The sequence below is a fragment of the Drosophila willistoni genome, chromosome 3R, assembly GCF_018902025.1.
Source record: "Drosophila willistoni isolate 14030-0811.24 chromosome 3R, UCI_dwil_1.1, whole genome shotgun sequence".
NCBI classification, from domain to species: domain Eukaryota; kingdom Metazoa; phylum Arthropoda; class Insecta; order Diptera; family Drosophilidae; genus Drosophila; species Drosophila willistoni.
This window is the reverse complement of record NC_061086.1, coordinates 28,597,354-28,609,819: the sequence shown is the minus strand read 5'-3', so window position 1 is coordinate 28,609,819 and position 12,466 is coordinate 28,597,354. Positions and strand designations below refer to the sequence as shown.

Sequence of the window (12,466 nt, the reverse complement as noted above, 5' to 3'; positions counted from 1 at the left end):
TTATAATAAATGGCCAAATGCATGTGCAAAAATGTTGCGCATCCTAAACACGTTTCGCCTGAATAATAAACGTAATTGTTTTTCTCTGTCGCAAATTATGCAAGTGACATAAATGTTTACATATATATGCATTTTTATACCCTTGCAAAAAGGGTATATTAATTTTGGTCAGAAGTGTGCAACGCATAGAAGGAAGCATTTCCGACCATATAAAGTATATATATTCTTGATCAGCACGACGAGACGAGTTCAAATAGCCATGTCCGTCCGTCCGTCCGTCCGTCCGTCCGTCCGTCCGTCCGTCTGTCCGTCTGCCCGTCCGTCTGGATCAACGCAAACTCCTCCTAGACTGTAAAAGCTACAGAGCTGAAATTTTGCATGTAGGCTTCTATATACTGCAGGCGTTGTATATCTCGGATTCAGCCGGATCGGATCACTATATCATATAGCTCCCATACAAATGGCAAAGTCACGAACAGTGACTTTTCTCAATAACTTTGTTATTTTCTGAGCTATTGTCATGAAATTTCATATTGGTGAATTAATTACACATATAAACGACTGTGCTAAATTTGATCAAGATCGGGTGACTATATCATATAGCTCCCATAGAAACGATCTTTCGAAAACAGTGACTTTTGTCAATAACTTCGTTACTTCTGACGCGATTGCTTTTAAATTAAATATTTGTTAGTTAATATATCTGTTAATGACTGTGCCGAATTTGATAAATATCGGGTTACTATATCATATAGCTCCCATAGGAACGATCGGTGGAAAACAGTGACTTTGATCAATATCTTCGTTATTTCCTATGCATAGATTGTTGGCCGTTCTTTCGCAAACATTAGACTTTTTAGCTTGAACGTTTTTCCACTTTGATGGCTTTAGGTAAGGAAAGAGTTACCATAAAAGTTGCAAGGGTATACAAACTTTGACGCGGTCGAAGTTAGCCCCGGCCCTCTGGTTTTGTTTTAATTTTCTTTCAGCAAACAAGGCGACAACTGCTAAAATACATTAGACGACCCATTATCGTATAAAGTATGTGTAAACTAGTCCATGAGAGAAATATTCATTTTAGCGGTCAGCTTCGTCATCTTCATTTAAATTTCTAATTGTGGCAGCATCAAAAGTTGTTGTTGCAAAAACTTTTAATATAATCAAAAGAGTTTTTTTAATCCAAAAAAAATGCTTTTAAAATATAAATTGAATTTTAGGTGATAAGCATATAAAAGTGTTTATCAACAATATCAAAGGACAGTCGGGATCTCCCATCATCCTTTTTCTAAAGTTTTTTCAAAAAGCAAAATAATTGATGTTTTATTATTAGTTCACTTAAAATGCAATTAAAATAATAATTACTCATGCTGTGAGATGAAGAGATATCGTCTAAATAAAAATTTTCTGATTTTTCAATAACTCTGGGAAAACTTTATGCAATGGGAAAACTAGAGCACAACAAATGTAAGAATTTAGTTTTAATTAAGATATTTAAATTAGATTCAGAGTCTTTAGATCGTAGTCTTTACGTCCTTTAAGACTCGTATCTGATTGCTTCGTTTTCTTCCAGACTTCTTACCATTGCTTATCCAAAAGCTTATGGGCTGAATCTACAATTAAAGATCAAGGAAAGACAAATACCAAATGGCAGGCTTTGCTTTATTCAAAAGGACTATTCGAAATAGTTCTAAATTGTGCTGATTGCGAGAATACAACTTTTAAACTGTCGTGTAAGCTTTTATTTTGTTTAATTGGAAATGACGCAAATGAAATGTTTAAATAAAAGTTTAATTTTTTGGCAAAAAAGGTAAAAGTTGGTCACACAACCAAAACACGGAGTTTCTCGTTGATGTGTCATGTTTGTGTTTTCGTGGAGAAAAAGAACTAGGACTGGGACTGGGACTGGGTCTGGCACTGGGGCAGGGACAGGAGTTGACATTAATATCACTTTACCTCAATCTGTCCAATTTACCAATGAAACCCCTGAATCTCAGCTGAAAGTGCTTTAAACACGCTTTGAGAAGGGAAGCGGCAGACATTCTATCGTCCTCTATCTCTCTTTCTCTGTCGGTCTCTTTCTATTTGTATTTGGATTGGTATGGCATGGTTTGGGTTGGTGCAACAAAACTGCCTTTTAACTTTTGCATAAAAACAACGCCAATGCCGCCGGCTGGCAGCAACAGCAGTTTGTTGACGTAGATGAGTGTGGGTTGGGCTGCAGCAACATCGTTTCGTCCAGGCCAGGGCAGGCCAGGACCGAAAAGATGCAAAGGATGCAACTTTCCAGCTGCTAAACGAAAATATAAAACACTTAACTCGACTGCAGGGCGACATCAAACCCCGAAACGTGCCAGAAGAGATCCCTTCCAGCAACCCGGCAACCAGAAAAAAAAAAAAACACTCCACCTAGGTTTGAGTCTGCTGTTGTCGCCATCATCGTAACCCGCCCCTGGCAACAATTTGATGGCACTGTGCAATCCTCTCGTCCCGCCAGCCCAATACTTTACTTTTCTCCACTCCCTTCTGACACTCGGCAAACAAACAAGAATAAAGCACACCCCACAAAATGGAGAGACTCCTTTCCCTCGTGCTGCTCCAACCTCTACTTGGCTGCTGGTTGTAAATTTGGGTCACTTTTTGGCAACAGTCTGTGTCTGTGTCCTAGTGAGCGGGGCTCCAACCTCAAAACAGTGGCCGGAAGTTAAGAAATTTGGGTTAAAAAATTACATTTATGCCTTCTCATAAAATTTTAAGTGTTGCTTTTATACTCAAATATTTTTTAAATGAAAAGCTAAAAGGCAAAATGAGAAATAAATAAAAATCATTATTAAGCCTGTGCAGAAGGTTCTTAACTTAACTTATTTAAAATTTATAAACGAAAAAAAAAAAAATTATAAAAGGGGAATTATTTGAACTAGGTGTGTGTTTTCTCATTATTTTTATCCTTTACATAATTTAGCCTATGAAAATACTAAAAAAAATGGGTTATCCTATTAATTCTTTTCCAAAGAAGAAGCCAGTTGTTATGGATTCAATAATCAAATATTTATATAGTAAAATATATCGTTCCATCTCTATAAATTCAAAACTTCTACTATAATGCTATAAAATTTGGATAAATTTCTTACTTTCTAGCTGTAAGAACTGACAATTTTCTTCCACTATGCGACACATTGAATTTAAAACGCGGCTTACAGTGACCAACCCAGAACTCCACCTCTTTCTTTTGGCTGGAACTTTTGCTTTTGGCTTTAATAAATAACAGCTGAAGTTTAAATTGCTGTTAGCATAAATTATGAGTAGTTAGAGGGTGAGAAAAAGGGCTACCGAGACAGAGACAAGCATAGAAAGCGCGAGAGATAGAGAGATATAGTAAGGGGGGAAAATGGGCTGCTGCATTCAGTCGAGGAAAAAAGAAAAACTTTCCATATTTAGGCTGCCGCCTTTGTGAGGTTTCAATTTGCCTGGTGCATAGAGAGAGAGAGAGCACCAGAGAAAACTGAAAACTGAGGAAACATGGAAGCCAGACTCTCATAAAGCATTTCCTGCACTCACGAATCGAATGGTGTTGTTTGAGTTTTCTTCCGCCACAAGCCATAGAAAATGGGAACGCCGTCTGACTGGGAGGGTTCTCTTCTTTTTTTGGCTAGAGGTTTGTATTACGCTCCGCGGGTTGCCATCACATTTACCTAACAGCTAACAGCTAGCTATGGCAGCCATATCCGGCGATTCAACCATTCATAGCATATTTTTCTAGCCTTTTCTCCTTTTGTCTCACTTTGCCTTGCCGGTAAATGTGAAGCCAGCAGCCGCAAGTATTTGCCATTGTTGGCGAGGAAAATGAGATGGAAAATACCGAAGCCCAAGATATGTTGGCTTGTTTGGTTTGCCTGTTTGTTGGCTGGCTGGTTGGTTGGCTGGTTGGTCGACTGCGTTGTGTTTGTTTGTTTGTTTGTTTCTTTGTCAGTGGGTATGCCAAGTGAGTGCTTAAGCATACGCCGCACTCTGGTATGCAACGGGCATGACATGGATAGCAAGGACACAAAGTTGGAGTTTGGCTTGTGGTACCTTGGCATTTTTCTAAACATTCCTTGACGTCAGGACCGGACTTGAACATTTTTATATTTAAATTTATAAGTAAGCTAAGGCAAAGGTCTTAAATATAGTAAAAATAGTCATGATACTTTCCTCATAAAGTCTATCAGCAAACTTTGAACTCAATTTTCCTTATTTTACATAAAAGTCTTTAGAAATCAGATTCCTCTCCTGCGCCAGTTCCCTTAAAGAGGTCTAAAAACAAACCATTTTTACTAGTCATTTTAATTTTGTTTCTTTCTGTTTTTAAATTTCAGTTGGTTTTCGTGTGCTGCGGCTTAACTGATGCAACAAGGCTGATTGGCTTATTAGAAGAAAACTAATTTCACTTTTAATCTAGCAGCCGAAACCGAAACCGGAATTTGGGTAACTACTGAGCTATCCGCTTTAGCCTCCCACTGTCCTCACGTCACCACTTTCCCTTCTGGGGACATCATTTGCATTTTAAATGCAAATGACTGAAAATGCATAGAAAACGGAATTTCTGTTCAAATGAAAATGTGTGACACTTTGTGTGTGTGTTGCTGTGTGTGGGTGGGCGGATGTGGGTGGGAGGAGGTTAAGTGCAGTGCCAAGTCAAAGCCAAAAACTGGCAGCAAAATTCACCAGTGGGAATTTCGTGTGGCAGAAAAAAAAAAAGAAGAAGGGGCATAGCAGTATAAGTGTAGAAAATGATATTGAGGGTGTCGGTGTGAGTCGCTGTAACCTAACGTCCAACTAACCAACCAGCCAACCAACCATCTATGCAAATTACGCGCAATGCTCTCTGTCATGAATTGTCACCCATTTTCCAACTGAGATGCTTCGACACGCGCTCAGGCCGCGTACCACGACCGCAGAGCATTTGCAGGATGACAGCAAAACTGGTGATGGCCTGGTGAATGGGTGAAGATGGAAGGAGACGCTGAAACATTCGACATGAATATATCTGCTGCTAATATGAACCATCCACCCACACAACACACACACACACACCACCCAAATGGTTTCGAATTGCTAATTTTATCAGAACGTATAGTCGTATATGTGGGCGTTCAGTTTGACTTCTTTCAGGGAGTCCTCAGTTCGGCTTGTGCACGATTTTACACTTAGCCAACGAGTGAGCGGACATTTTGCTTTATCGCGGGATCTACGTTTTCATTTTATTGTGAAGCCCATTCCAGTTGACCATAAAGATTGATAATTATGTCTGGCCAGCCATAAAAGTATATGTACTTATATATATATGATATAGATGTATGTATGTGTGTACGTAGCAGCTATAAAATGTTCCATTCACAAAGAGCATCCAATGAATATAAACAACAACAATTGAAATAATGGCAGACAAAATGGAATTCGAATCCGAATCCAAATCCAAAGCCTTGCAGGATTCACCCCCCGTCTCTTTTGATTTCCTGTGACGATTTAATCGCCGTAATGGAAATGTCTTTTTCTCTCCGGGTATTTCTGTGTATGTGTGTGTGTGTTTCCCTCGTTTTTATTTCATGGCAGATTTTCATTTTGTATTGGTTTTCCTATTTCTATTTCTATTCATGGTGACCCGACTCTGGCTCTCGGATCTCTCTAGTCTCGGATCTCGGGTTGATTGCAACCGGGGAATAAAAAAGGACAAAAAAAGAAAAAAAATTAAAAACAATTCTAGGATTTGCATCAGTCAATTGACATTGTTACCAGGTTGGGACAAGGACAGATACGTTTGTTTTTTTGGTTGCCATCTTTTTTTTTTTTTATTTTTTGTAGGACATCATTTAACCTTAAATCCAAATCGACACAAATAAAATCGGAAAAATTTTCATTAGTGTGAGTGGTTTATACAAATAAAGATTCATCATGTCCTTCAGAATTATTCCGCTCATATTTCCAAAGATGGAAAACTACTTTAGGGACTTAATACCAACTACTACATAAAAGTTAAGTTCGATCGGTTAAAATAGGCAAGCTTTGAATTCCTTTAGAAAGAATACGATGGACCTTATCAAATTGCCATAATTAACTTTGATAATTTTGATTTATTGATCGAAATTGAATCATAAATTTAAGTTCCAAATTTCACTTTACACTATCACTATTTTTGTTTGCGTAATCGTTTGTTTTTCTTTCGTAGATCACGACGCCATTTCTTCCAGTATTTCTGAATCTTACGAGCTGCCCGATTCATCATGAACATAATAACCCGTTGCTGATGAGCACGACGTTCGGCATCCTCACGCTTAACCACAATATCCTTGTAGACTTGCTCCACTTTACGAAAGCCAACCATGAAGTCATCCAAAGCCTTTTTGGCCTTACTGAATTCTTCATTTAATTCCATATTCTCGACCATTTTATCACGAATGCCATGATCATATTTCTTAATAAGATCTTGTAGTTGTAGCAAAAGTTTGTTTCTAATTAAAAGATGGGCAACAAATTAAATAATTTCTCTGAAACCTATATAAGCCTGCCGACTTACTTCTCATCACGTGCTTCTTTCTCCTGGATCAGGTTCTCCTTATTTATTTTCTGATCTTCGAGTTTCAGTTTGTTCAGTTGTTCTTCCAGTTCCGCTTGCCTCTCCAAACTGGCCTTTTGATTGGCACGCAGGGCCCGAGTACATTTCTCACTTGGAAAACAAAAAGTTAGTAAACTGATCCACTACCAAATTTTACCATTTTATTTTATTTCTCACATTTCATATTGCATTTGCTCACTGTTTTGTCGCCGTTTGTTGGCCAAATCGGATTCACATTTCTGCAGATATGCTTCTTTGGCTGCCATTTTCCAACGTAACTGAACCTTTTGCACAAATATCTTCTTCTTTAGCTCGGCAACGCTTTTCTTTACGACCTCGTTCTCCAAATACATGCCATGAAGTTTGCGCTCCTGAGCTATGGCTTCCTTTGAGGTGCGATGCAAACGCTCCTTGGCCAATTCGTAAAGCATTTCAAAGGCAGCCAGTAGCTTCTTCTCATCAGGTTTCAAATTGTTCATGAATCGTGGAAAGAGCAGATACATTTCCGAATTCTTTTGAAAGTAATCAATAATTTGTATGCAACCATGATCCATCAAGGGAGGCCGTTCTTCCCTCACTATAAATTCCCAGCGTCGAAAAAAATCTTCGACCAAAGTTATAGCTCTCTCATATTTGGTACCAGTAAGAACCTTTGCCAACTTGTCTGGATCCTCCAAGAGTCTGGGTAATATAAGAGAAATTTTAACACGGTTTATGGCTTCGGCCAAGGCACCCAAAACACAACCAATCTGTGTAGTACGCACATTTGAGAAATCTAATGTGATATAAGGCAGTAATTTCAATTTCATTCCACTCTCTTAGACCAAACTCACCTTGGATGGCTAATCGTATGTCGGGCGTCTTCGATGATTCTTTTAATTTGTTGGCACGCATTTTTTTTTGTATTTTTCTTTCTTTATGTAATTAAATGTATATTTAACTGTATGTGTGGGGCAGGTTTGTTTTTGTATTTAACAAAATTAGTATCAATATTTATGAGTTGACATCAAAATAGTTCAACTCTCAGTTCCTAACATAGCCATCTAGTTAAGTGGGTAATTGTATTATAAATTAAAGTCTTTAATTCTTTAAAGCCATCTACTTAGAAATCTTTTGAAATTTCCGGATTTTTTTCTCTTTTTCTTTTCTAAAATAACTAAAGCAAAACCAACATTATTTAATCCATCCAACTTATTAATTTCCATACAAATTTATGACCATAATTTTGAAACTTAAATTAGCAGCTTGGTAAGCCAAGTTGTATCTACATATAAGTCCCACATATAACTCCTTGCTGCATCTCCTATTACCCTTTTACTATAATAGCTCAAGTACAAGCATTTTGACTTTGGCCAATAGGAAACAACTTGTAACCCGCTGCGCGATATGAACAAAGTTCTGTCACATTCTCCTCCTTTCCTGCCCCCCTAATGCACTCACGAGTTCAAAATACAAATGCCTGAAATTTGTGAGTACAAATACCACTACTTGTTAGCCATTCATTTTTTTGTTTTCTGTTTTGCCATCGTTTTTTTTTTCTTTTTACTGTGTGTGACTGTGTGTCCTGTGTTCTATTTGTTGCCAAATTTATGGCTAACAATATTTTTGAAATGCGCATGTAAAGCCAATGCAAAAGACGCATAGAGCAAATGGCAAACAACTGGCAACTAGCAACGAGGCACCTAAATAAACAACGCGCACAACTCGGGAGGGGGGGAGCTGGCAGATGCTAAGAGGGGGCCAGAGTGGATTCAGGATGATGCCAAAGTTGTAAGCGGGAACAATGCGGCAGTGTAATTTGTATGCACAAAGCCACCACTAGCCTTTACTCTCTGCGACGATGATTCGAAATCCGGCGTAGTATCCTGAATTGAGCAGCTGCATAGCCAAGTGAACTTCTACGGTTTTTATCTTTATTTCTCATGCTCTTTGTTTTTGTCAATACTCTATTTAACACTTATTGATATTGGAATGTTAGAAAAAAAAATGGATGAATCTCTGAATGATTGGAACTGTAGGACAATCAAGATTTTTGTTAGAATTTAGCTCTAAATAATCAAGTTAGTTTACAAGAATTTCTGGTGTACAATTTAAGTTGATAGCTATTTTTGTTTTTTACCTAATGATGAAAACTTTAGGGTATTAGTAAGTGCGAACTTCTCTTCTGCATATTTTGTCAAACAATTTTTAACAACTTTTTTATGCCATTCGTTTTGTTTCGCTTTTCGTTTTCCTGTTCCTCTTGTGTTTTACGCTTATTGCATTTGTCTCGATTCGTTTGGTTCGCACAAAAATAAATTGCCGGAAGTATGCAAATGTATGAGATGCAGCTTATCAGATATTGTTTGAGAGCTTGCACTTGGCTGTGTGTCATTGTGTGTTTGTGTGTGGGTGTGAGTGTCTATCTGTCTGATTGTGCTGAGTTGTGCCTGGGTTGTGGGCGTGGCCATTTGGCACTCATTTGACTTGCAAAAAGGCGATCGAATCCAAAAACGGTCCCAGGACCCAAGCGATGTAAACAAAAGTGTAGGAAGCGACAGCAAATAAGTGAGAGAGAAAGCGAGCAACTTGTACGAAATGGAATTGAACTGTCAGTTGCAGTCGACACACGCCCCAAACCGATACACCTCAACCCCTTGACCCTTGACCATGACAACCAGGAAGTTCCTCCAGAGGTGGAATATTCAAATTGAATTACATTTTCACTTTATCTATACTATAAATTAAAAAAAAAAAAAAACGCGATACCTGCAGGTGACGAACACGAAGCCATGATAGATAAAAATTAATTAAAAATACTGAAAACATTTTTAAAGTATTTGTTTGTCTTTTGAAAAATACACATTTCCTTTTTGACTTTTGAAATTTCTTTCTGTTCTAACTAAAAAGTTATGTACGTATTTAATCGAGTTGATTAAAGATCAAGACGTTAGTTTCCAATAAGAGTTTTCTTATATTTTAAAGTACTCCCTGATATTTTATTTATTTCCACAGTGACCAATTTTGTGTGTGATAAGAGTTGGCCTTCACTTTCGCCAACTTTTATTCGAATTCCTGGGCTATTGTCCTGTTCAGTTGATGCTCTTACTCAATTGCCGAAAATTAATCCATTGGCGAGTGGCAATGGCAACGGCGGCCATGCTTGATGTCATTTATCATCGCACGAACTTTGTGACATTTATGGAGTCTGACAGGAGGCGAGATGGCAATCTTCATGGCCACCAAGAGACTTGACAAACTCTCGTTTCACTTTATTTCTTCATGTTCCTCTCTCTTCTTATGATGGTGGAGTAGCAGGACAAGGACATTTGACATATTTTTTCTCTCTTCTTTCTACACGTTATTATTTGATATTTCCATACATTTTACTCATGTTCTGTTTTACATTGCCTTATCTTTTGTTTTTTAACTTGTTCAGGTTACTGCTATGTCCAGAGAAAACTTATTGATAAATGATTCTGATGGATTTTTATGGCCAAGCCTGTCAGCCAGGATAACAGGATGGCTAACGAGACGAGAGGAGATGATTGGTAGGGGATAGAGCCGTAGCAAGAGAAGATAGATAAACTCACATGTGCTAGGGCTGCTTATCAACAGTTTAGCGGCTTGTGTGCCTGACAGGTGAATAAAAGCAGCTGTCAACACTTTTTCATACACTCGACTCTCTCATTCTAGGTGTGTTTATCTCTGTGTGTGTGTGTGTGTGTATGTGTGTGATGGATATAAAATTGCAGCTCCATTAATATTGATATAGCAGGTATTGATTTTTTCTTTGCTTTCCCACTATATAGATATATTTTCTTTCTTTGTTTCCGCCGGGAAGCTGGCAAAGAAATGATTTAAGGCCAAGCTTATTGTAAATAAAAGATTAATGTTTCTTTTCCTTCCTTTTTTTTATATCCAAAGAACGGTCAAAAATTGGGTCTCACACTTAACAAAATAACAAAATAAAGTTAGTCAGCTAGTCAAAATTGAGTTCATACCCAGATTCTTATACAAAAAAAACCTATTAAGGCTATGATCTTTGATAGTTGCATTTAAAGAATATCAAAACGAAAATTTTTATATATTTTACAATTAAATGTCTTCATTTAAAAGTTCCTGCTAATATTTATATATTTTCCATGTACAAATGATGATGATTTAATCCCTGTTTATGTGCATTATTCAAGTAGGTCTGAAATTCTCTTCAGTAGCTAACTGCTCTTGTTCTCTTTCGTTGAATGTACCATAATATTTTCCATAGAATTTTTGCCTCATTCCAGTTATAAGAAGCTATTAGCGTATTTTTTGCGCTTCCCTTTGCCTCTTTTGGCCTGTCGCAGCCACTAAAAATGGAGCTTGAGAAGCCAAACATAACACAACAAAAAAAATTGAGAAAAAGTGAAAAAAGCAAACATGAAAACATAATTCATGAGCTCTGGAAAAATGTTGAATTGTAAATGATCAGGCAATGGAAAGGCAAAACGAACAAACAAAGTTATGGCAAGCGAAAGGAAAAGCAAAATCCGCTAGAAAAAAAAAACACTTTAAGACCAAGCAAATGGCTAAGGAAAAGAGAAAGTTAAGAAGTAAACGAGACACAGAAAACAAAAAAAAAACAAAACAGCAACAAATAGAAGTAATATTTATGTTTGGATGCTAGTTGGTTGGCCATTAAGAATTCTACAGAGTTTTTATGTTGGTGAAGCCATACCCTACCATATATAAGCCATACCCTACTATATACATATATGTATGTATGGCATAATATTTCTTAAATTCTATTGATTTTTCCTTATGGCCGACTTTTCTTAAGTCTTGTTTTTTTTTCGCCGCCTCTGTTTCTGAGAGTGTAAGATTGATTTATTTTCTCAGTTTTTGCTTTCTTTTTTGCTCTCGCTCTCTCATTTTTCATAACTTTTCCTGTTTAGCCGTAATTTATTTGTGAAGCGAAAAATAAATTGTTGGAAATTTGTAAGCATTTAAAAATGATTTGCTGCAATGGTATAATTTTTGCCTCTTAGCCTGTCTGTCTTTTGGTTGCTGTTTCGTTTCGTGTTTTCTCTTTTGATTTGCAATAAATCCAATGAATGAAAATTATATGCATGAGAGGGAGAGTAAAGAAAAGAAACGATGGTCGGTTATCATCGAAGAAATGCTGGCAACTGCCACTTAAGTACTATAAAGTGTGCATTTTGTGAAGAAATTTTTGCTCGTAGAGCTGCTAAACGAAAAGTTACGTATACGTATTTTGGCAGTCGACTAACATCTCGCCGCATATAAATTATGGTAATAAAAATAAAATCAACATAGCGCTACTGAGCCTTTGGTTTAAGTTATGTTCTTCTTTGGCCTTTACCAGCTCTGCTAGGTTTCTTTGGTAAAATTTTGACTTATTTTGGATTAAGTGTTTACCCTATATCGTTGAAAGAACAGGAATATGGTATTAAAAGCACTAAAGTGGTGCTCATATGGTAATTTTAAGCAAATATTTAGTCTGAATTTCTTCTTTTCTACTTTAGTCATAAGAGTTAGTAAGAAAATCGCAGACGATCGACTCAATTATGTTGTCCAAGTGATCAATCACTTTAGCATAAGCCAAATTGATCGTAGTGAAAGCTACTGCTAGTTAGATTGTTGCAGGGTATACAAAACTCGTTGCTTAGCTTAATCGTTTTATATTTCTTTTGCTTTCCCGTTCACTGTTTGGCTGGGGACATTATTTTTCTGCTTTCATTTCCGTCTGTTTGGATTTTATTGCAGTTCTTACTCTGCTTTTTCTCTGCCACGCTGTTGGTTTCACATTTTCCCACTGAAAATAAATATCAGACAAAGCAGCAAAAAGAATAAAATAAAAAAGAAAAAAAACAAACCAGAGAAAAAGAAAATTTTTGC

At 37.1% G+C, this 12,466-nt stretch overlaps 2 protein-coding genes across 2 annotated transcripts in view; both read right to left on the bottom strand.

Moving 5' to 3' along the window:
- LOC6647297 (hemicentin-2) overlaps window positions 1-12,466 on the bottom strand; it is a 71,100-nt gene that overhangs the window by 22,084 nt on the left and 36,550 nt on the right. The gene's annotated exons all lie outside the window — the stretch shown is intronic.
- LOC6647298 (plectin) lies at window positions 6,088-7,591 on the bottom strand. The gene is made up of 4 exons (XM_002069494.4): window positions 7,423-7,591; window positions 6,767-7,364; window positions 6,551-6,700; window positions 6,088-6,485 (listed from the first exon to the last, which is right to left on the bottom strand). Exons 1-4 carry the CDS (start codon window positions 7,481-7,483, stop codon window positions 6,164-6,166), a joined length of 1,131 nt encoding a protein of 376 aa, XP_002069530.3. The 5' UTR covers window positions 7,484-7,591; the 3' UTR covers window positions 6,088-6,163.